The sequence below is a fragment of the Cinclus cinclus genome, chromosome 16, assembly GCF_963662255.1.
Source record: "Cinclus cinclus chromosome 16, bCinCin1.1, whole genome shotgun sequence".
In the NCBI taxonomy this organism is placed as follows: Eukaryota; Metazoa; Chordata; class Aves; order Passeriformes; family Cinclidae; genus Cinclus; species Cinclus cinclus.
The window spans coordinates 12,649,705-12,674,113 of record NC_085061.1 but is presented as its reverse complement, the minus strand read 5'-3'; the positions used below and the strand labels follow the sequence as shown (position 1 = coordinate 12,674,113).

Below are 24,409 nucleotides of genomic sequence, written 5' to 3'. Positions count from 1 at the left end.
TGTTTTGCCTTAGCTGGGCAAATGAGGAGCTCAAGTGCTGGAGACATAAAAATGAGGTGGCTAAGTACTAAAAGGAAGAAAAAAAATTGGAATTTTCTTTTAACGTATATAAACAAAAGGAAAAAAATATAATTGAGAACCAGTGCTACTGGTGTGCTCAGAGGGTCAGGTGGGTCTTTTGGAAAGGGCTGAAGGATTACAAAGGTCAGGGCAGCTCAGGGCTTCAGGCACAGCATGGCCCCGATCGCTGCACTCACTGGGTCAGGACAAACACGGGGTATCCACTGGCCTGGACTGAAAACCAACCATCCAGATTTATTTATTCCTACTAAAACAAAATCCTGTTAAACAGTACGTAACTCTGTGTGTCTACAAACTCACAGCTATCTGCCAAACAATAAAAATCCCAAACTACAAAAGATGAGTTGTATTCAGTAAATATAAATGGGAAATTTAGGCTTTGTGTAGAATGTTTATCAGACTATTTACAGTGCAACACAGATCATTTTGAGTTCAGATCTCGCCAGCTTCTCTCTCTTCTGACCTCTTGGAACGAGATTTGCCATTTGTGCTCTCGTGCCGCCTCTCAGAAGAGCTCTTCTCTTTCCTCTCTCTGTCTCGGGACTTTTCTCTTGAAGATTGATCTCTAGAAGATCTGAAGTACAAAGTAAACCATCGCTATCAGCTTCACAACTAAAAATTGTCAAATACCCACCAAGCAACTTCTTTCCCTAGCAGGGCTGTGGGATACAAGGTCCTTACAGGAATGTGGCTGGGTACTGTGGCACGAGGAGTGGGTCCCCCATGACAGCAACTCTGGGCCTTCTGTGAGGGAACTTGGGGCTCTGCAGTGCTGAGTGCCCAGCACAGCCTTTGTTAGTCCTTCCTCTGAGTGATCCTTTCAAGCTGTTGCCTCAAAGGGGCTCTCTCAGGTCTTCCCTGTGCCCCTTATTATTTTTTCTGAGCCATCATGAAGTGCCTACAATTTCTTCCTTATCTCTGACTCAGCTCAGTTCATGGCTTCCAGAGCAGTTTTTCATTACACCCTAAGCTACTGGCATTCTGCTCAACTGCTTTAAATACCAACTGGATTCTTTGCTGGCTCAGCCCTGGGCTTCTCACTTTGTATCCTGACAAATGCTGGCTTTGGCAGCATCCCGGGTTCAAAGTCAGGATGATACAGATTTATATTCACAGCCCACAGCATGGGCGCATCTTTTCACAGCCACAGATTTTCAGCACCACTTTCTTGTGTCAGCCCACGCAGAATTAAACGAGGAGGCTTCACATTAGGTCTAATCTGAAAAGCTGCTCCTTGTGTGATTCCTGCAAGCTTAGGGAATAGCAGCATTCAAAAGGAGCTGATCCTGAGTGAGCTCAGCTGAGGCTCCTACATTTTACTCCAAGGCTCAGTACACAGGGTTTTTTTTACAGTCACAACAGAAGATAGCTTGTAAGTTCCACTTTCATTCTGGTTGATTTTAAGGTTTGAAAAAACTGCAAAATTGACATATCAAAACCCAACAGCCATTTCATTTTCATTAAACTGTATCATTTAACATCTGTTGACATTAACTCTCTACCTTTTCCACAACAATGCCTGCTGCCTGCAGACCTCCTACCCTGAGATCTCCAGATCCTGTGACACTTGCCATTTCTTTCAGCAAATGAGACCTCAGACCAGCAGAACCTGAGGGCAAATTTAATTAACTCTCAAGCTGAAAACAGAAGCTACCCTCAGGAAACAGGGTTTTGCCATTTGTTCTCTTGTTTTTGCTATGCTTTCTTAAACTGATCCTGGCCTCTCCCCAGCTCTAAGCAATTTTGTGCAGGTGTATCAGCTGACCAATCCCCCTGCAATCTCAATGGGCTGGTTTTGATGTGTTCAGGGGTTCCGAAGTAATCCCTTACCTGCTCTTTAGTAATAGTTATTACAGGATCTTCCTCACTTCCTAATTGTCCAAACTTCTTTTCTTTATTTTTCAGGTTCAAGACAGATTTAAAAAAGCGCTTTAGTATCTCAGCCATTGGAGAATCAACAGTATTTACACCCCCCCTCAATTATTAACAGACTTATTTTTCAGACCATTATTTCCCTCCCCTTTACCAGGTATCTTTAAAAGAAAAGCAGCTGTTCTTACCCCTTAGCTAAACTGACACAAGACACACAACAATAGGTTTGTTTCTAGAATTGTACTTGAGTGCTGGTGCCTAATCAGCTGACAGTGCTAAGTACTCCCCTATTAACCAGGAGTCTAAAAAAATCCAGATCTAACCTCAGCAAGCACCTGGAGGCAGACTTGCTTCTGGGCTTAGAAGGGCTGTTAGGGAACACAGTGATTCCAGTCAATTTTTCTAATACTCTACACACACTTGCTTCATCCTTCCTCCAACACAGAAACTGTTTTGCGGAATTTCAGAAAAACCTGAAGCCCTTATCTGGACCATAGTGCTTCTCCTCAGAGACAGAAGAATGGTATACTCCTCCTGTATTTCTTTTTCAGGAGGAAACAGTGCTGATTCCTAAAGAATTCTCTCTCAAGAAGCCTTCTAACAGAAGACTCCCCCAGATCTCAAATCATAGACTCCTTCCCAATGCCAGCACTGAGTAAAGGAATCTGGGAAGGAGAATGTTAACTACAGAAGTGTAACATCCAAACTGTCTCTCAGGCACTTGGCTTTTACAGGCCTAGGGAAGCTCACTTAGCTCAGGGAGGCTTCATGCTGCTTCCCATCCAAAGAGCATCTCGAGTCTCAGCACTGCAAATCAGGGAACCTGTTCTACCTCCTAGACTCTCCTCTCAGCTGGGATCTTGCTGTACAACTGCTGCCCTCACGTGAGGCCACTGGGAAATCCTGCTTTGGCCCAGAGCTGGCACAGGCCACCACAGCTGCTCTGGAGCACGCCCTGCCACACGCCTGCTTGCTCTACGGGCCAGGGAGGTCACTGTGAACCAAGGACTCCCCTTTCCAGAAGCACTCCTGTTGGGAATACATACTTGTGTTTTGAGCTCCTGTCTCTGGAGCCCCGGCGGTGCCCTCTGCTGTGGCTGCGGGAGCGGCTCCGGTGGCGCCTGTGTCGGTCCCGGGAGCGCGAGCGAGACTTGCGCCGTTCCCGGGAAGCTGATCTGGAGCGTCTCCGCCTCCGCTCCCGAGACCGTGATCTGCAGGGAACACGCAGTGTCTCAGTGCCTCAGATCTGCACCCCTGAGCTACCTCTCAGATTGTCCTGAGTAACAAATACCCAGGGCGTCCACACAGTCCACCCCCTGCTGACACCCAGGCCTGATCACCCACACAGTGATGATAAAATAATGATGACTGATAAAATTACATTATCCCACTGGGAGATGCTCCAGCCAGGGGGAGGAGCCAAGAGTTTCCCACCTAGATAAAATCTGAGATTTGGAACACCAAAGTAGCCTTTTTTCCACTGTATTCCAGAGGAAAACCAGACCTTTCCACATCACCACTGGACCTTCAGAGGAAAACTGCACCCTTCTACAGGACCACTGCTTCAACAGAACCACATCTGTCACTGCAGGAGGATGCAGCCACCATTTAATGGGACTGCTCCAACACCCTGACTGACTGATGGGGTGTCAGGTTGTATTCTGACTCTGTCAGTATTTTGGATTTGTTCTTTGTAATACTGTATTTCTATTTTAATTTTCCTGTTATTCCCATTTCCCATATCTTTCTTTGCCTGAAAGCCCCTTAATTTCAAAATTATAACAGCTTGGAGAGAGGGGGTTTTTACTCTCCATTTCAAAGAGAGGCTCCTGCCCTTCTTAGCAGACACCTGTCTTTCAAACCAAGCCACCCACACAGTGGGCAGCTGCCTCCTCCTGGGCTTTGTGCTACCAACAAAATGCCAGTCAGTTATTTTTTGCTGGAAAGCTTATAGAAAAAGCTCCCACCATTATTATAAGCACGTGGCAAGGGCCAGAGCAAAGTTTACAACCCTGCATCGCTCACAAGTGAGGCCTGTATAAGTAGAAGAGAGGCCAAAGGAAGTGGCCTGAGAAATTACCATAACCCTAAGAGAATCTTACTTGTAAAAGTCCTGCACTTTAGAAGCAGATTTATTTCACCCTGCTCTACAAGTAAGAAAGATGTCAAAGGAAAGCAATAGACAGGGAGACCTCCAGATTATCACAGAGAATGTTGCCATAGCATTAAGGCAAGTTCTTCCCAGAGACATGGAGGTTTTAATCTCAAATCTCTGTATTTTCATGTCTGAGGTATTATACACATAACACATACTTCAGACATTACAATACATGGAAGTATATGAGGTATTTATTGAAAGAGGCCTCGAGGACATTCATGAGCTCACATTCTGGAGAACACAGAGCCCATCCTGGCCAGGCTACTCAGCACCTGCTCTACAGCCCAATGAGTGACACCAAGCTCAACAGCATCACTGAGGTGCCCATACTGCACTTCCCATCTCTTCCAGGGAGCAAACCAGACACTGAGGCATTGAGTGAACTCCACTGGTGAGACCCAGGAAAAACCTCAATAGCTAGAGAGAAACACAAACAGGCATTTGGGAGAACTGCAGAGCTGGGAACTCACCTTCGACGATCTCTATTTCTTGATCCAGACCTAGAAATAGGAGGAGAGTTTTAAGTTAGAGAAGTTATGATACAGCCAGTGGGTTTTCAGTAGGAAAATTCATCTACCCTGGCAGCTCATCACAGGAGTAATCAATACCTCAAGTAATATATTAATAATAAGAAAAAAGCTTGCAAATAAAACATTCAGTTAGCTTCAATTTTAGGAGCATGAAAAATTAGTCAAAAACTGGAAGACATGAATTTCTACTCACCGAGCTTCCTGTCACTACAGAAAAGGTCTAGAAACCAGGCACTATTAATACAGCACCCCAATTAACCTTTACAACTAATTTTCTGTGCATATTTGTTACATACTCTTTACTCCTTGCAGTCTAACACCAGCAGGATCAACTCTACCACTTCTGAGAAGTGCCATTCTCCAGTCAGAAAGACATGTGCCAGTTTTCTGATTTTGGTTCCTCTGAGGCAGTTGCATGTTAAAGAGGTTTTAATAATGAAAAATCAGCCTTTTCTCACTCCTTGTATTTGTTTACCAAACATCAGAAGGAAATTTGCATCAATATTTTTTTCCCTTCTGGCAAAGATAACTAGGAAAAAAGAGGGGTCACAGCTACAAGAAAATTACTATTACTGATGAGTGACAGAGACAAACTGAAAATCCTTAGAAAGCTCTTAAGAAGAATAATCCAGGCCTTGCTATCCTTTCTCACATTCCAGGAACTTCAGAGCTCATGTGTGGCACTCTGAGCTTACTGCTGTCAGCATTAGCTCAACAGTTTGCAAATAACAACGGCAGAATTCTTTCAACTTCAGCAGCACCATTACTCAGCACCACTTAAAATACCTCCACACATCGAAGTTACACCCTCCCTCTTCCTCTGTGGCTGCATTTCAGAGCCAACTGAACATCACACACACAGTCTGAACAGTCTTATTTAGCTTTAATTAAGAAGTGGCTCCTCTCCCTGTTTAGTGACTTAAGAGACTCACTCCTGTAACTGCTCCCCACTGCACAGACTCACAGAGATATATAATGTAAATATGTAAATGTTCCATTTACACCCCACAGAGCTGTTCTGGCATCCTGATATGAAAGCTACACACAGACAAGAATTGAAGAAGCAATAGAGAAGCATCTCTTTTAATAACATCATTTAAAACCATGCCTGGAGAAAACAAATTAAAGAAAATCTGGGTACTGACATTTCTTCACAGTGAAATGGGATTGTTCAGTCATGGTAGAGTAAAAAAAGCCCTCCAAATTAAGAAAGGAATTCAGGTAAGCAGTGTAAACAAAATGGAGCTGCAAATGAAACATGCACCGTGGCAACACACATGAGCAGGTGAAGGAAAAGCTGATAAACCAGGAAAGCAAGACAGTAACCACACACCTCCATTCCCATGTAACAGAACCTGACAGAGCAGCAGAACCTCCTGTAGATAACTGGCAGGCAGCTGGATGTTTTTGGTGGTTGTAATTACTCCAAGTTCTTAATGTTTTTTTTCCCTCCTGATCACTTTATTCAGAACCACCAGGGCACACATCCACTGAAAAGCCTGGCTGCCCTTCCACACCAATCATCTGAGCAGGAGTATGCACAAGAAACATCTGGTAATCACTCCTTAGAACCAAACATCAGAATATCCAACAAAACAGCATTGTCCTTACTAGCCTGAATCATTGTATAGCAGGAGACAAAAGAAGACTGCTATCCATAGGACCAAGTGTCTGAGCAAGTCTATTTTATTTATTTTTTTCCTCTTTTTTTTGTCCTTGTATCACAGAGACTTTCTGCTGAGTTTCATAACCTGTCTTTTGTCCGTCACACAAAGGAAATCCATTTGGCACTTCCACCAGACTTGTTTGCTGGTGTACTCTGGAAGCAAACACTGAGGTCTGCACTTCCTAGCATGCCACTTCTCCACAGAATTCCAGTCTTAAGAGATTACTGGGTACCCAACAGCCACCAGCAACATCACACAAGACTTGTGTTTATTACCACTAGGGTGGCAATCCAGTTCACTCATTCCTATGTGGAATCACAGTTCATTGACAGCTGTGAGAGGCAGAGTTTCACAAAGGAATCCACAGGTTCCCAGGGATGTCACAGTGCCTGTCAGTCACCAAAGACTCCCAAAGTCAAGCCATACTCTTTCTCTTACTGAAGCAACACCATGAAGGTGCTGTACAGGAGGATATGACAAGAGAGTTCTGAAGGAAACATGTTTTCTGTGGTTCCTCAAAGTAGCAAGCACTGGATAAGAGAGGCTGTGTGGAAGGTAGTAGAAGTCACCAATTAGGTTTTGATGGAAAAATGCCTCTGTGAGCATGGTGTGCACAGCTCCCAGCAGGTAAATGACTGAGAAATCTTGACCCTAATCTCAGTTCTGACACCGAGTGTCCACTGGGAGAACAACTGTCCTCCCTCAGGTCAAGTTCCCATTTTGGAGAGGTCAGATCAAATTGATTTGACCTTTTCTATATGCCACTCCTGACTCCATAATAAGTTTTTCTGTGGAGCACACAGGCCTTTGCTCTGCACAGAGCCAGAGTGAAGGCCAGCCACAGTCTCTAATTACTGTCACATATGGAAACAGCAAGAACTCAGACATGCAGTTCTTAAAGCTTTCCTATTTTAAGCCTTAAATAAACATCCAAAAGCAGCTTTCAAACCCTCTCATCAGATGCAACCATATATGGACTACTACCTGTGAACACAAGAGGCTCTTCAGCTCTCAAGAATTGAGGGCTTGGTCTTTTCATTTAAAAAAAAAAAAAAACCAAAACAAAAAACCAGAAAACACTAAAACAAAACCACAGCCACAACACAGGAGGGAGAAAACTAGCATTTTGAGTAGATGTGGATCAACAAAGAGATCCAGAGGGTTCTTCCTGAACAACTCTGTTGAGCAATTTTCACAGACCTCCAGGAAGAGGCACCATAGAGACAAAGTGAGTCCATGTTAGGCAGGGTCCTGCTGTGGGTCTGCCATGAAGCAGCTGCATGAGAAAACACTTCCATTTCACTTCCACATCTCTAACCACAGCAACAGCAGTGCCTTTTTATTAATTACTGCACTCATAAGCTACTTCCAGATCCAGTTCAACAGAAAGCTGTAGCATTAACTGCTCCTTCATATCATACCAAGCAATCCCCAGAAAAAACCCACATAGAACACCTTAACTGGAGTCATGCATAACATGCATATAATAATACAGATATTGAATAACAACTAGGGAGTCACATCTTCATAATACATCAAAATCACCATGCTGCTTCATGCTGGTATTTGTCAGCAATTCCAGCAATGGCCAGAGGCAGCACCATCTTAGAGCACACTACAGTTATAAATCTTATATTCCTCAGATAAACTCACCCTTCAGCTGACTCAGTTTCAAAAATAGCTCTGCACAGGCAGCAAGGCTGGGGTCTTTTTGATGCAAGAAGTACATGAGGAGAAACACGAGGTGACCAGGGAGATGCTGTGACAATCAGAACAGCATTCCCACCCAGCCACTTCCTCCACCTGACCCCTGCAAATAACCACCCTCCCCACACCAGGCTGTTTAACTGAGCTGTTTACACACAAGATGCCTCTTCAGTTCAAGTACAGAATAAATTGTTTTTCCAGTTCAGCTGGCAAGATGTAGAAGAACTTGTCCTGAGAAAACCAAGGTTCCAGCCCCTCCCACTGCTCAGGAATGACATCTGAGCAGAAGGTGACACACATAGCTACAACCACCAGAAGCAGCCACTCCTTGGGATCCCTCAGCTTCCTTAGGAAATGCTTGCCAAAGCTTGCCACTTGTTATAGAAAAGTTACAGGCAGTAACTACTTGGCTCATGGACACCAACCTGTTGTCACCTCCAAGCAGTGAGGAGGGCTGTCCACCAGGGAATTTCTGCATGACTACTGCCTTTTGAGCAAGCCTAGTCCTCACTCATCTTAGACTTTCCCACTCAGATGCTCTGGATGAGGGCATTTTATCCAGATTCAGACTCCCTAAAACAGGGATTAAACCAATATAAGCCTGAAGTCTACAGGGAACTCCCATCTTTCAGACACACAGTGGAGGTTAAAATACATGTACAATCACTCTTAAGCTGGAGGAGTGGAGGATTCATGCATTGTTTTCATCTTTAACTGAATCCCAACATGCTCACACAGCATCTGTAGAACATGCAACAGCCACTCCAGAAGCAGATGCTGAATTCCTGCAGTGCTCATGTACAAGGAATCAGATACTTCTAAACTTCATAGGCCAATTCCCAGGTCCCACTCACCGTCTGCCCATCCTCTCCTCTCGTTCTCTCTCCTCTCTCCGTCTCAAACGATCCTGGTTTCTCTTCTCTTGCTTTTCTGCCACTGTTTTCTAGGGGGGAAAAAAAAGAAATCCACATCGTATTTCAGCCATACAGCAAGAGGCATTATTTACAAGCATACAGTAACAAGTCAGATCTGCAGGAAAACCATTCCAATAGCAAGACAAAGAACCATTTCACTGTATTTTATGTGCTAAGTTAAGATCTCTATCAAGGTTCTCATTTTTCTCAGTTGAGGCACTGACCTCAATGCACTGTGAGTGAGGCACAGGAATCACAACCCTTACTCAGCTAAAGGTCTCTGTTTGCAAGCAAGGCCAGTACCACAACCCATTATGAATCATTTCAGAAAAGTCCTAATGGCTTCAGCTACTTAAGATCTTTTCACTGGCAGAACCATGGGAAACTTCAGTTCAAACATTTCATTACGAGGTTTCAAAGTAAAAAAAACCCAGAGTAACAAATTTCAGTCATGTTAATGACTGTACCAAAGCTCCAAGGAATAAATTACAGCAGTGCTCTGGTTTGACTGATTCTGAGGGTACATATTTTGTTACCCAGAAAAGACAGAACAGAACTCAAGACAAGGCTAAACAAAGCTCCGTTTGATGTTTTAGGCACTCTGCAATCGGAAATTTCTGAGCTTTTACAAGCCCTCTGCAAAGAATTCTGTATTAATTTAAGACAAGTGTTCAGGGCCTTCAGAATTACAAAGAGAAGGTTTAAAACAGAGAGGATTACCCTCAGCTGATCCAGTTTCTCACGAATCTGAATGAAACCCAAGTGTAATTTGCCTCCAAAGTGGTCAGCAAGACGCCGGTCGTTGTCATGGAGACCCAGATATGCTGAACAGACTTCACACACTCGCAGCTTCTGCTGCTGGAAACTGGATGCAGGCATTGAATTTCGGTATTCTTCCTACAGGGAGGCAAGAAAACCCACACAAATGTCAGGGAACCCTTGCACAGACACAACCCTCCAGGGAAATCCCTGCAAAGAATTGCTTTGAAGAATCAAAACCCACCTTCACACAAAGGAGGTGCCACACAAATACTTTGTGGGCACAGATAACCCAACAGTCTATCCCTGCAAGGGATTGGTGACCACATACTTCAGAGGACAAAACCCTCCCCACCCCAGTCAGCTCCCTGTACTAGATTAAAGTTTCAAAAAATCTTTTCATCCACCACACTACACTGCCACCTCTTTGCTGGCACACGGCTGGAACTGCAAAAGGAGATGCTGGCACACAGGAACAGAGGTAGAAACCACCCAGCCTAGCCCAGGCTCCTGTGACAAATCACAGGACAGTCAACACTGTACCTCTGCCTCTTTCTTTTTTGCTCGGACTTTCTCCACTTCCATCAGGATCTTTTGAGATTCATCAACATTTCCTTCAGCTCCCAGCTGTTCAGCTTTAGCTAGGAGTTTTCCAATATCTTCATTCAGCTCATGTACTTTCTCTGCCTGAAGAAAATAGTTAGATTTGGTAAGACAAAACTGTGATAAAGCCTGCAGGACAACTTTTTTTTTTTTTTTTTTAAGAAACACTGTGTAATGAAATCTGTTACTGGAAGAGGACCATGCATCTCCAAAAGTCCCCAACAAAAGGGACCGGTAGACCAATGTCAATGCAGCCACAGACACATGGCAAAGAGAGAAACTGGATGTAGAGAGATCATGATCTGCCAGTCATTTCTGGCTTAGAGGTCAGCATAGAGGCCACAAAATCAGCTTCAGAAATATCTTGTATTGGCCTAATTAGGCAAATTCCCAAAAAGAAAACTCCATGAGTATTTGTTAAATGAAACAAAAATCATGGGATGATGGATGCACTATTCTAAATTATTATGGTAACATTTCACAGAATGGGGAAGAAACCAAAATGCTTTATTTCCATGCTAAAGCAATATCTTTTAGAGTCCATGGTGCTCTTCTAGTTTGCTCTTCAGAATGGCCAAAGCAGCCATTTGAGGAGGATGACTGGAATCCCAAAATCCTCTGTGGAGCCTAACTCCCCAGTATCACTGGTGTCAGAGAAACAGAGCACCAATACTCTCACCAAGTTTATGTTTAATGAGAGGTAAATACCTTTGCAGACACTTCAGCACTGATCTCTTCCTGTGTCTCAGCCAGGCGTTTCTTGGCCAGCTCTGTTCTCCTGTCACACTCTGCAATGAAGGATTCCAGGTGATCCATCGCCTGCATGATCAGACAAAGAATTATGAATGAAGGTGCTCTCTGTGCCACATGTAGCTTTGACAGCCAACAGCTGCAATCCTGTATAATGCAAAAACTACCTCAAGAACAGATGCTTTGAGAAAAAAAAAATACAAAAAACAAATGACACTTTGCAGAACAAGTTACATTTGACTCCTGCCCCATAAACCTGACCCAGTTCCTTTACTCTGACACATCACAGGATGCTCACATCAACACGACTTGGCACTGGAACTTCCTTCCTATGCAGGAGCAACAGGCACAAAGACAAAAGCACTGGAATAACACGAAAAGGAAAGACAGAATTGTACCTTCCATTGATCTGTTCCATCACAGAAAGGTGAAATGAAAGCTAAATCTGACAGAAGTTAAACTACTGAGCAGAAGGCTTTTAATGTTAAATCTCTTTCTGGAACAAGGCATGAGGTTACAAGAACCTGGTACAGAGCAGCAGCTGTGGGATCCAAAGAATGCCAGGAAGCCTCCCAACTAGCTGGACTAATGGGATGGCAAAGACCATAATTACGTCTACATTCTCTAGTCAAGCAGTCAGACTGACATTCAGGAAGGAGCTGCACATTCTGGACAGTCAACACATCAAGTGACACGATGAGCTGAAATGGCCACTGAGTTTTACTCCTCAGCCCAGTAACTTCAAGAAGCAGTTTCCCCAAAAGTAACTAAAATTTCTCCGTACTTACATCCAGCTCAAAAAACAGGTCTCTCTCTTTACTCGCAATCTCATAATCTGCTCGCAGAGCCAAGTCATGGATCTTTGTACATTCACCCAGGTCCATCCGCTGTTAAAAGAAAAAGGAGAACCCACATAAGAACCCTCCATTACAGCAACAAGCAACAGATGTCTCTTGCCAACTGCGTCATATCAAAATATTTTCATGAAAAGCAGCTTCCTCTTAATCTCTCAGTACCAGAACCAGCCAGAAGAACCACATGCTTGCCAGAATTATTTTTCTAGGTGTTCTGGGAACATTAAAACAGCCCAAATGCTTTAAGTCTAGTCCTACTCCTGCTCTAAGTCCCAGGACAGCCTCAGAAATTACTGCGAAGGAGGTGGGTCCCCTTCAACAGGCACCAACTGCAAATGCTTCCTATCCTGGAAGCACAGCCCAGCAAAACATACCTGCACCTTGTTTAAAGCTCCTCTGAAAATGCACATCTGTGTCAGGATGAGCCCAAGGAACATATAACATACCAAACTGTAGGACACACAGACAATGCCTCCTATCAACAACAAAAGGACTTAAAAGGATTAAGGGCTACAGCCAGCAGAAATGTACAACCCCACACTCAGCAACAACAGACTGTTAATTCCACAGCCAGACCCTTCCCATATCCAGCTGCAGCCTTGAATTTGAAAACCTACCCAACAAAGCTAAGTCCTACACATAAGCCCATTTAATGAGAGACTTAAGAGCATCTCCCTTCCCAGAAAGCTGTCCTTCCCTCTCACTACACTCCATGCTATTTGAATTCATTATTTTTATACCAGCTAGCAGTTAGCAGCCACATGAACCCAAACTGATTATCCTCTCAAAACAAGGAAGCTGCATTTCAACATTATCAATTTGTAACAAAGAACCTTTCTGTTACTCTTAGAGCAGAAAAAGAAAATGACATTTTGAAAACCAAAATAATAAAAGCCCTAATCATGAGCCACTGCAGGAATGACAGGGTACATGTCATTGCATGAAGGAACACCCCAACTCACCACCCTCGTCTCTCACTGTCACCACCAGTCCCCAGGAGCCCAACAGGCAAAACAGGTGTTAACTCAGTGAACTGCTGAGAAACCTGAACTGGGATAACACTGAATTCCTGTGGAATATCAAAAACTAAAACAGGGGATGCTTAAAGGAAATAATCAACTCAGACATCAGTGTTTAGAATGAAGCAAAGCAACTAAAGCAAACTACCAATTTAAGCCCAGATTTTCAGCAGGTGCCTATTACTGGATTTTCTCTTCTAGAAAAAGAAAAAATTCCAGATGACTTCCAATATTTAGCCTTCTTCATTTTGTTCAGATTTATCAGAACCAAGAGGCCACAGGCAGCAAGCTACAGAAACAGACACTGCATCTGCTGAGCTCTCTAATGATAGAAATTTAATGCCTACAAAAAAAGCATATTGGTAGAGCTTGATCTCTAGACCTTGATCATGTTCAACTTCAGGCAAGCCACTTCAAAGAATGCTAGAGAGTTACTGTTATTTTACCACAAAAATAACTTTCTGTGATGTGACACATCTTTCATTCTTCTGGTCATTCTACTGAGATTACTTTCCAAGATAGGGAGAAAATAATGGCATTGGATGTGATTGTCACACATTATAAATATTTTTATCTGATCTCTTCCTGCAAGCTGAGCCACTAACCCAACCTCAGAGAAAGGGCTCTGACTACTTTAGAACAGCCAGCAATGCTTATTCTGAAGCTCCCTATTCCTCTCCCTGCTTGTTAACAGGTAATGAATCCCTCAACATCTTCCTCAGGGAAGAACATTCAGTTCTCACTAGCTTGCTTATAAAGCTCAAATCTTCCTCCATGTCGTTTGAGATGTTCTAGTGCAAGGGGACTTCCACAGGTATTCCACATTCAGGGTAAGACCACCAGCCCTTCTGTCTCAAAGCCTCCTCTCATCCCAACGAGGGCTGTCATCAAACACTCACCCTTTCCACAGGGATCATGACTTGCTCCAGTCAAAACTGGCTGGTTTCTAACACAGGTATGTGAGACAGGCAACCAGCAGAGCTTGAGCAAAGATTTAACTCCATAAAGACTGAAGACATTTAGATATCACTGATAATTAGTCCTGCTCACATCTGCTGAGAAATCTTTATTCTGAGGTATCTCTTATGATCTCCACTGAACTGGCAACTCACCACAAAATGAAATTTCCAAAAAGACAACGCTTTAACAGTGATCACAGATGCAGAGTTCCATGCAAATGAAAAAGGCAATCACAGACCCCCTCTCAACCCACTAAGAACAATTCTACAACCTACAGATTTCAACTCATATTTCCCAGTAGGGGACACAATTAATTCCCTGGATGTAATTTCCAAGGTATGTGCAACCTGGGCAGCTTTGAAGCTCATATGTCCACCTCTCAGTGGAGCTGAAATTCAGGAGAACTTCCAGCTGATGCCATCTCTAAACGTGCTACAATACTTTCACTGACAGAAATGTGCTTACCATGAGCTGCAGAGAGAACTCACCACAAACTATGTAGATGACAAGGGCCCTGGTAACAGCTCACAGGCTCACTAGATCAACTCCTGCTCTCCCAGAATATTTCTCCTTAACCACAGAGACCGAAGACAACCACTGTAGGTTATTTAGTGGCAAGTTTAGACAAGTTTCTGGGGCCAAAAAGAATAATCACAGGAACAAACCAACTTAAAATGACAGCTCTTGCAAACACAAACACTGGTGCACCTAAACAAAGCAAACATCAACAGGCCTCCTGCAGCTCTCAGGAATACTCCAGAACTTTGCTTACAGTCTGGACTCCTTTTTTTACTCTGCACCTGAAGGTCAGTGAGTGGGACTCCATCATATTTCATTGAGCACATCTCCCCAAGCGATCAGCTTCCTGCTTGCCTTCAATCAGCTTCCCACTAAGAAATATCTGCACACATGAAGGATGCAATGGTAACAATGCCTTAGGGGAGGACACAACACAGCAAGCATCAGAAGGCTTGGAGCATCTGTTGCAAGTTTCAAAGAGGTCCAAGGTCCTGATTTCTGCAGTAATACACACAGAGATGAATTATACCCCGTCTAGCTGAAACAGATTCACCCATACAGCTCTTCACTAGCAGAGCACTGTAAAGTGCCAGCAAAGCTGCCTGAGATCACGAGGAAGGACTGCACATTCCAGCTAAGTTTCATTCTGTACTGGCAGCAGGGACAGCTGAAATGCTTTTCCTGTTCTGGATATCACATGTTCCTTCAACACAGATCTGCAGCACCAATACTTGCTCTGGCCCCCAGGAACCTGCTGACAGAAGTGTAGAGCTCCACACCCCCTTCAAGGTTACCACACAATCATGTTAGTGAGCCACAAGATGACTTGTGCAGAAGCAGTCTTTTTTTCTGCTCCTGCAGTTTCTGAGCACAAACTCCACAGTGAGAGGGAAAGGACAACTCAAGACAAGCAACAACAGAAGCAGAAGAAGCAAATTCCTCGAAGTACTTCTCTGCCTCAGGAGACTCACCTGAAACACTTCAGACTTCCTCCATGCTTTGGCACCAGCTCACACACATCACTTGTGTTGAACTATCCCTTCAACTCACCACTTACCCTCTTTCTGAAAAACTGCCAGGAGAGGTAGAAGGCAGCCTTCATCTTCAAAACACCCTCTGGACCCCAAAAACTTGTAGAATCTCATGCTGAAAAACATACCCTGACCACAGCTGCCTACACAAACAATGGAAGTTGAAAATTCTGAAATGGAGGTGAAGTCACATGGGTGCTGATGAAGCAATTGCTGAAAAACACATCTGAGCTTCAAATGAATTTAAAAAATAGAGGTACAGAGATTGGTATCCAGCTTTTCCAATCTTGTTCTGCAAAGGCAGCCATTGAGAAGCTAAAGTCTGAGTGCTCAGAACAGAAGTATCTTTGCTACAGCTCTTTCTACCACTGCTGCCACCCTCCTGCTATGGCAGTGACACACACAGGGCAGCAGCGCCAGCCCTCCCTTTGCTGGAGACCCACTGTGTCCAGCCAGCTCCCTAATGAGTAGCAGGAAGAGCTATAAATAACCACAGCATCTTTCAACAATCTGGTTACGTGGACAGACACTGTGAATTGCCACAGCATTTCATGCAAGCAGTGAGGACAACGATGTATTTCAAATGGCCATATTCACCTCTACCCTGCGACTGCTGTACAGTAATCGTGACAGAAGACACAGTTTTCTTTCCAAAGTAAGGCTGCAGCTTTCATCTGGGAGCCTCAAATGAACACTTAGTTCACAAGAGCTCACTGTTAAAAGCTCGCATCACCTTCTGCACTGAGTACCTCTGAGTACATGAGCCAAAACCTTTGAACACCGGCCAGCTCTGCTCCCACAGGGAGCAGCAAAGGAGCTGAGACAACTGTCTGAAACCAGTCGGGCAAAGTGACACAAACAACCAAGCAGCTCAACCAACCAACACTCAGACAGATGTGACCTGCCATCATCACCCCAATAACAATAGAAAAGCTGCTCTTCCGTAAGGGTTGGGGAGAGGAGACTGAAAAACCTCCAAGGATTAGTGCAGGTGCTAAGAAAACACTTGTTAACCTGAAGATGCAGCAGTGAACCAGGGCAGCAGCCTAGCTACAGGCTTAAAACCACCATAGAACAAGTTAAAAGCTATGACCATCTCAAACAATTTTGCAACTTCCCACTGGACTGGGAAAGAAAATGCATTTCAAGTGAATTCTGAGAGCTCCTGTTTTGGTTGTTTTGGATTTTTTTTTTTTTTTTTGAGAAGTGCGAGTAGTTCCATACACAGATCACAGGAAGTGGAATTAGAATTGTGACTGCTCCCTGAGCACAGAAAGCCTGATCTCTCCTAGAAGTCACCCACTCTGCACAGACAAGAATTGTACCAACATCCTCCTCACCAGAATCCTTCATTCCAGAGGACATACTTACTGTTCCTGCCAGGATATCATGGGGACAGCAATCCAGAAGGTGGCTCTTGCACACACGATCGTCTGTAAACTTCACCCTTTGTCTGGTTTCATCTCCTGAAATTCATTTGTGGTTTAAATAAGAAACATTAGAATATCAAGAGAACACAGGCATCAGTATGAACATTTCACCTCAATATGCAGATTAAAATACTTGGTGCTCCTGCTCCCCAAAATGACTAAAAAAATAGCTTAGAGGGTAACAGGATATTCTGGAACACTGATAATTGGCAACAAACACTATTTTAGCATTTATTCATCCAGTACACCATGGTAAACATGGTGCTGGTGAGCCAAGCAATGTCCAAGGCCTGTCATCCACATAAAGAAACAGCACAGCCAGAAGAGAAAAGGAGACAGGCTGGCTCCCAGCCAAAACCTGCTATTTTTTCCACCGTTGTTTTTTTTTCCTGTGAAGAAGGGGCAGGAGATACCAAACCCCATGCTATCAGATCACAAAACAGGGCTGTGCTGGGCAAAATTTATAGGCAGCTGCTCTTTGCTCAGGTGATAATTGAGCCATCAGTCCGTTTGGTCTGGAACCCAACTATGCAGGGTGTGCTCTCCCAGGCCCTGCAAGGAAGGAGCTGGCAGGTCCTGGCCTGGAACACATCATGTGCTTCCCACCCCCAGCCCACCCTCAGAGGATATTTTACACTCAGGAGCCACTTAACGAGACAATATCAGAAAAGCAAAAAATAAAAATAATAAAAAAAAGAAACAAAGTTAGTCAATACACACTGCGAGCTCCAACACATACTATACCCATCTGCATTCTTCAAGACCTCAGCTGCAGAATTTTATGCCCACTGTTGAAAAGTTTTAAAGGAAAAGCTTTCTTGCCCACACCTGCAGTAAGGAAGTCAGGGGAATGATACATAAAAGTAAAGGCAAAGTGGTAATGGTATGTGACAATTTTAAAGCTCATCTGTGCATATGACACAGGTATGTGTAATACTAAAGTATGAATATAGTTTAGGATTCACAAGCATCCAGGAATAATGTTGTGTCTACTGAAATTTTTTTAATTTTTTTTTTCTTTCTAAGCTACACTTTTAAAGTTACTTGTGAAAAAAAGCAAACACTTTTTTTTTTGTTATAACAGCTTTAAAAATTGGTTGTGACTCACGGCTCGATGAACATGAGGCTTTTCTGCAACTCCCTTGCAGATTGATGTAGGCAGGCAAAGATACACTGAACCTTTATAAATAAAATAGAGGGGCCACAATTGTTCAGTTTGTATGAAATAAAAATATGGGAAGCAATTCAATAGCAACTCAACACACAGAGAAAGAAAAGCACTTATTCACTTACGAAACAAAGTGCAAAGTGCCTGGACAGCCCTGTTAACGTGCCAAAGGGAATTTAAATACCCAGCGAGTCGCAGAAGGGAGACACAAACCGCAGCGGGACCGTATTTTGCACGGGCTGTCACATTTCTCGTCTCGGACAGCAGCCGGCGCGGCCGGCACTGCAGGCACACCTACCTACGCGCCTCTGGACGTGCGGGCACGGAGCCGGCCCTAAAGCCTGTCCGCGGCAGCCGGGGCCCGGAGCGGCGGGGCTGGGCGGCGGCCGGGCGCTCTCTGGGGCCGGGGGCGCGGCGGGATCACCGCCGGCCAGGCGCGGGCCCTGCCGGGCTCCCTCCGCCCCGAGTGCGGACAGGCACAGGCCCGCTCCGCCGCCCCGAGGCTGGAGCCAGGCGGGCGGGGGCGGATCGCGCCGCAGGTCCGGAGCAGCGGCAGCAGCCGAGCCGGGCCGGGCCGGGCCCCGCGCGGTGAGGCGGCCATCAGGCCGCGGCGTTTCCTGCAGGCCCCGCCCGCCCCTACTCACCGTCCCGGGCCGTGCCCATGAGCTGGTCCAGCAGGGCCCGCATCTGTGCCTGGGCCGACATGGTAGGGCCCGTCCGGAGGCGGCAGCTCCGACCGGGACCGGGACAGGGGCCTGGGGCGTCGGCGGCGGCTCAGCGGCCTCAGAGGCGACGACGCGCGGCGAGCGCTGAGCGGAACGTACCCCGCCCTACGCCGCGCTGCATGACGGGAAGGGTAGTCCGCCAGGGGGCGGGCCCCGAGGGGTGGGGCTGGAGGGGCGAGCTGGTGGGCGTGGTCTGAGCGCAGTTGCAGCGACGTCAAGGGGCGTGGTCGGACAGCTTTGTCTGTGGCGTCATAGGGGCGTGACCGGATAGCTTTGTCTGTTACGTCATGGGGCGTGGTCGAGCAGAGGGGCGCGGTCGGGGCAGCCCCAGCACGGCCCCGGCCCCGGCCCTGGCCCCGACCCCAGCACCGCCGTGGCAGCCGTCCCGTGGGGCGGGCACAGTCGCCAGGCCGCAGCGGCCCCCCCCGGGGGCCGGGGTGGTGCCCGGAGCAGGCCCGGGCTGTGCTGGCCGTCCCCACCGCAATGTGGCAGCTCGGGGCCACCGTGGGGAATGTGGGGAGGGGGAATGTTGGTCAAGGAAAGCCCCTGCTGGGGGTGGGGGGTGATAGGACACATGGCCGGGGCTGGCGGAAGCACCAGGAGGCAGGATGGATGCATGGAGAAGGGGACGAACCGCCTTGCACAGGGTACAGCCAGGAGAGGACCGAGGACCGGGCGGGATAGCACTGGGCGGTCCGTGGCTGTTCTCCCAGCTGCAGGCGGGAGGATGAGGCCGTGCTTTTGCAGGGAGCTTGGGCTGTTGCGGAGCTTTGCCGTGTGCTGCGTTCCCTGTCTGGCTTTCTGAGCTCCAGCTCCAGCTCGCATCACTGCCATGAGTTTTACCTCTTGTCTTTTCGCCTTGAGCTCCCGGCCTCGGCTGATCTATGGATGTTCTCTGTGCCGGAGAAATCCCACCCGCTCTTTTTACTGCCAGAGGGCTACGAAGGCAGCGAGGGTTAGACCCAGAGCCCTGTTACAAGATGCTCTGCTTGCCGTAGCTATGCCTGGTTTTGCCCCAGATTTAAAGCTCCATTGGCTTTCAGGAAAAGACGATGTGAGCCAGCCCCGCTCCGGTGGTCCATGTGAGCAGAATCAGCCTTACCTCAGAGTGGGGTCTGAGACTTCCCTGCTTTTCTGCGGGGGTCTCTGCAGACGGGAGATCCCTTTCCTGTGGGACGGGAGTTCCTCATGCCCGGCGCTGGCAAAGTTTGGAGCAGGTATGGCCACCCTGGCACTCGAATGTGTGCGAAGGCACATGCCCAAGCCTGCTGCAGGAGCAGTGTCGTTTCCTTTCACTGCTGCTCGCCCTTGGAACGGTCCTGCTGAGCTCTGGGTGTTTCTTAAGTGCATTATTCCTTCCCACAGAGGACGGACACCTCATCATTCCCAACTCTGTGAGCCAGCAGCCGAGTCGTGTTCTCCCCACACCTAGACCTCCTCGCCAGCATGCCTGGACCCTTCTTGCCTGGGCAAAGGAACAGTGCAGCCCTTTTCTCCGGCCAGACTGACTCGGAGGCTGTGAGAGCTCTCCTCATCTCCTGCACTGCAGGAGGAGAGCCTGGGGCATTGGTGACTGGGGACACCAGAGAAAGCCACCTTTCCCTGGGGATCCTGGAAGGGGACCAGGGTGGCTGACCGATTCCCAGGGCTGGTTCCCCAGGCTGGAGCCGGTGATAATGCCAAGCTGTGCCAATGCCGAGCCGTGCCGGGTGGGTGGGTGACAATGGGTGGGTGACTCCAGGGAGCAGACCGAAAGGTGCCCCTGGCTAATCAGCTCCCACCCACCGTGTTTGCCCGGCAGTGCCCGAGTGGCTTCTGGTCCCACCCGGCGTTGCCGCTGTGAGCGTTTGGAGAGAGGAGAGGGAGCTCTGCAGAGCCGGTGTGGGTGACAGCCTTGCCCAGGCTGGGACACTCTCCTCGCCAGTGCTGCACCTTGCCAGGAGCTGGGGACCCCATCTCAGCACTCTGGACACCTCAGAACACCGTGCTCAGGGCAGGGAGGGCTCAGAGGGAGACACCAGGAGCTGCGGTCATCCCAAAAACAGGAGAGCAGGGCAGCTCTGGAGCCGGACTCTGGCTGTCCCCAAGCCCAGTGGCTGGCGTCCCACTCCCTGAGTGTCCCCAACACTGGTGACAAGGTCTGGGTGTTGTGTCAGGCCCCTGCCATCCCATGCCCTTCAGCTGTCAGGAGCAGGCTGTCCTGCATCCCGAGCCATCCTGTGTCCCCCGGCCCTGTACTGTGCTGCCCCAGATGACCCTGCTGGCACATCCTACTGCCAAGGCAGAAAGTGCACCTCTGGAACAGCCTCTCTGAGACCTGAGCTGATTGCCATTGTCCCTGCCTTGGGGCTGGCCCAGACACTCCCCACATGACATGTCTGCCTTTGCATCCACAGGTTCCAAAACCGCTCCCAATGCTGGTCAGGGAGCCCAACATCCACCTCAAAGGGGCACAAGGCTGGAGATGAGGGGTCTGAACCTGCACGAGGGTGGTGCAGCACCTGGAGTACCCCACGGAAAGGTTTTGCCCACTGCAGCGGCAGCCCCTGTTTGCAGAGGCATCGCTCGATAAACGGTATGTTCTTCAGAAGATCCCTACTCCAGGAGTCAAAATAGCATGAAATTTAATTTTACGCCTATTTGACAAAGCTTGATTTCGCCTCCAATCAGCAGGGAGATAAGAGCCCTCGGCACAAGTGTGCGGGCAGTTTGGCAGCTGGGGCTGCCGATTTAATAGGTGAATTTACAGGGACAACACTTGAAAATCCCCTGGCTAGTGAGCCATTAAGGTGAGCCCTGCCTTCCGTCCCCGCGTCCCTCCCCGCGCCGCTCTCCCGTTGCTGGGTGCTAAAGCAAACCCCGGCTCTGTTTACCGAGTCTACTATTACAATACGGCTACCAAATATTTGCCAGCCGTCAGCTCGCTGCTCCGCTATAAATACTTCAGGCCCAGGTGGAGGGACGGGAAGGGGGAGCGGCGCGGGAGCCTATGCATGGCCGGGCGGCAGCGCCAAGGTGAGTGCAGAACCGCGGGCCGGGCGATGCCCTCTTGTCCCGGGGCTTTCTCCGGCTGAGGGTGGAGGCGGGGCAGGCTGTGCTGGCCCCGCTCCTCTCTCCCCGCAGCCCGGAGGTGTGCGCTGCCTCTTGAGGCTGAGCCCCTCACAACCCTCCCCGGGGCAGCACCGGGGGTACCGCGGTGGGGACGGTACAAAGAGGGACGCACAGAGATGGCGAGGACAATCTTAAGGTGGGTGCAGGTCCCAGCACCGTGCTTGGTGTGTGAGGAGCAAGTCTGGTTCCCCAGGATTTGTTCCTGCCCTGGGACTCTCTCAGCGTGGCCAGGGATGTCCTGCAGCGAGGCGGGGCTGGGGACCCTTCAGTGCAGATAGCACAAGATACAAAGGGGCCACATCCAGCTGAGCAAATCTCAACTGTGGCCAGAGCCCACCAGGGCAGGGCAGGGAGGCAGTGGGTTCACTCTGTCACAGGGAAACCCAAGAGGCCATTGTGTGGGCAGGGCATGAGGCTCTATGGCACTGAACCCTGAGTGGCAGGGTGGGCACTGAGCCCCATTCACCTCTGTGCAAAGCCCCGGGGTGAAGGGGAACGCCTCTGCTCCACAGCTCTGCATCCCACGACTTGGTGTGGACATCCATGTCCCATGGATCAGTGTAAACATCCGTGTTGCCCCACGTCCCATGACTTAGGGGACATTCCCATTGTCCCACACCCCATGGATTGATGGGGACATCCCTGTTGCTTGGTGTCCCAGGGTTCAGTTAGAACATCTCCACTGTCCCATGTCGTGTTGCTTGTAGGGGAATGGCATCTCTGCTGCTCCATGTCCCACAACTCAGGGTTACACACCCACTGCCTCATATCCCATATTTTGATGGGGACACCCCTGCTGACTGCTATCCCAGGGCTGAGTGAGGGTGTCCCAGCGGGAACACCTGCCCTCTTTCCTATAGCTTGCTATGGACATCCCCAACACCCCATGTCCCACACCGCATTACTTGTAGGGGACATCCCTGCAGCCTTGTAGCCCCACCTTGGCCATGGTGTGGCACAACATGGCCCCCTGCCCTCTCAGGGCTGCTGGGCAGTGGGTCAGGGTTGGCACCAGGGTGCGTCACCCTGACCCTGCTGTCCCTGCCCACAGGGTGAGTCCTGGGGGTGCCTCTGAGCGCTGACATGGCTGCGGGTGTCATCCAGCCCCTGGCCGAGCTGCGGCTGCCCTCGCCCTTCCCGCACGGCCTCCTGCTGCCCACGCACCCTGAGCCCGACTTCCCCAACCTCTCTGAGGAAGAGGAGGAAGAAGAGGAGGAGGACGACGTGGAAGCAGTGGAGGAGAGCGTGAGGTCAGAGCTGGCCAGTGTCTCCAGCACTGCCGAGACCACCCTGCGTCTCCTCAAGTTTTCAGAGTTCATCAGCTGTGACATCCAGCGCTACTTCGGGCGGCGGGGCCGGGAGGAGGCCACCAGCAGCCGCCCCGTGCCTGAGGACTGCGGCTCACCACAGAGCGCTGAGGCTGTGCCTGAGGTAACGGCCCCACGGGACGGCCCAGGGGCCACACACAGGCTGGGGCCACTGGCCGAGCTCTTTGAGTATGGCGTGCACCGGTGCCTGCCTGCCCGGGTGGCCGGCGGCAAGACACAGCGGCTGGAGAGGAAGTATGGCCACATCACCCCCATGCACTGCCGGAAGCTGCCGCCCTCCTTCTGGAAAGAGCCAGGCCCAGGCCCCGCCAGCCTCCTCCACACTGGTACCCCTGACTTCAGCGACCTCCTGGCCAACTGGACAGTAGAGCCAGGGCCAGAGCTGCCAGGCACTGGGCAGGAGTTGCTGGGTCGCCCGGGGCTGGAGGCAGAGCCCTTTGCTGGGCTGTGACCCCACTGCGGCCCCACCGTGGCCCCGGGGGCCCTGGTCCCGCCACGTGCCACCCAGTTAATGATAAACCCGGTGGCCTCAGTGCCAGCACCAGGGCACTCAGAGCTGCCGGGTCGAAACTGGTGATGGGACGAGTGAATAAATGACTCCCGCCAGGCACCAGCGTGTGCCGTGTCCTTTGCCACTCGCCAGTGGTGTCCCTGCTGCCAGAAACAAAGGGCCACGGCTTAGCATGACCCTCGGGGGCTGCTGCTCCAGCAGCAATGGGAAGAGGAGGGAAGCAGGGCAGGAGCCGGCAGGAGCCAGCAGCCCGTGTTTACTCTGTGGCCCAAGTCGGTGGATCCCATCCTCTTATCTCAGCCGCACCAGGGCAAAGGGCGATGCGGGGCCTCATAAAGCACCCGGCTGTCAGCACGTAGCGGGGACCCAGCACGAGCCTGGGGACCCACTGTGCCCTAGAGCTCCCCTGCTCCCGGGATCTGGACCCACACAGGAGAGCAAGGTTCTCCTTGGTTCTTCTTCCCCCATGGTCAGACCTGGCTGTTACCAGGGCCCAGCTGAGGCATCCTCTGCTTTGTGGTGGCTTTGTGTTAGTGTTGAAAGGGAAAAGAACCCAGGAACGGGCAGCCACCCCCTGCCTTGAGCCCTGCTGGGGGGGGCAGCACCCAGGATGCAGCCCCTCCTCAACCCCATCCTGTGCAGGAATGGGGACAGGGTTCGGTTCAGCCCCAAGGGGACACCTGAGCCTGTACAGTGGCTCCAGGGGAAGAAG

General features: G+C 48.9%; 2 protein-coding genes across 8 annotated transcripts; one reads left to right on the top strand and one right to left on the bottom strand.

Annotated features, from left to right (window-relative positions):
• Positions 1-295: 295 nt before the first annotated feature.
• On the bottom strand, positions 296-18,834 carry LUC7L (LUC7 like). Of its 4 annotated transcripts, none has more exons than XM_062503912.1 (11): positions 18,667-18,831; positions 17,963-18,033; positions 16,796-16,890; positions 11,830-11,928; positions 11,000-11,110; positions 10,232-10,375; positions 9,650-9,826; positions 8,870-8,958; positions 4,582-4,611; positions 3,000-3,164; positions 296-655 (listed from the first exon to the last, which is right to left on the bottom strand). In XM_062503912.1, the coding sequence occupies exons 4-11, from the start codon at positions 11,923-11,925 to the stop codon at positions 514-516; spliced, it is 954 nt and encodes a 317-aa protein (XP_062359896.1). In that variant the 5' UTR covers positions 11,926-11,928; positions 16,796-16,890; positions 17,963-18,033; positions 18,667-18,831; the 3' UTR covers positions 296-513. The 4 variants fall into 4 exon arrangements, with proteins under 4 accessions (XP_062359896.1, XP_062359897.1, XP_062359894.1 ...); XM_062503913.1 differs by lacking the exon at positions 18,667-18,831 and adding an exon at positions 18,148-18,166; XM_062503911.1 differs by lacking the exon at positions 17,963-18,033 and adding an exon at positions 1,912-1,973 and having other exon boundaries at positions 520-655; positions 18,667-18,834.
• Positions 18,835-19,351: 517 nt separating this feature from the next.
• PERCC1 (proline and glutamate rich with coiled coil 1) lies at positions 19,352-23,763 on the top strand. 4 transcript variants are annotated; one of them, XM_062503521.1, is made up of 5 exons: positions 19,352-19,394; positions 19,791-19,964; positions 20,113-20,885; positions 21,144-21,322; positions 22,910-23,763. In XM_062503521.1, exon 5 carries the CDS (start codon positions 22,942-22,944, stop codon positions 23,635-23,637), a length of 696 nt encoding a protein of 231 aa, XP_062359505.1. In that variant the 5' UTR covers positions 19,352-19,394; positions 19,791-19,964; positions 20,113-20,885; positions 21,144-21,322; positions 22,910-22,941; the 3' UTR covers positions 23,638-23,763. The 4 variants fall into 4 exon arrangements, 3 of the variants coding, with proteins under 3 accessions (XP_062359505.1, XP_062359507.1, XP_062359506.1); XR_009933694.1 differs by lacking the exons at positions 19,352-19,394; positions 22,910-23,763 and adding an exon at positions 21,497-21,547 and having other exon boundaries at positions 19,796-19,964; positions 20,113-21,322; XM_062503523.1 differs by lacking the exons at positions 19,352-19,394; positions 19,791-19,964; positions 20,113-20,885; positions 21,144-21,322 and adding an exon at positions 21,733-21,762.
• The last annotated feature ends 646 nt before the right edge of the window (positions 23,764-24,409 follow it).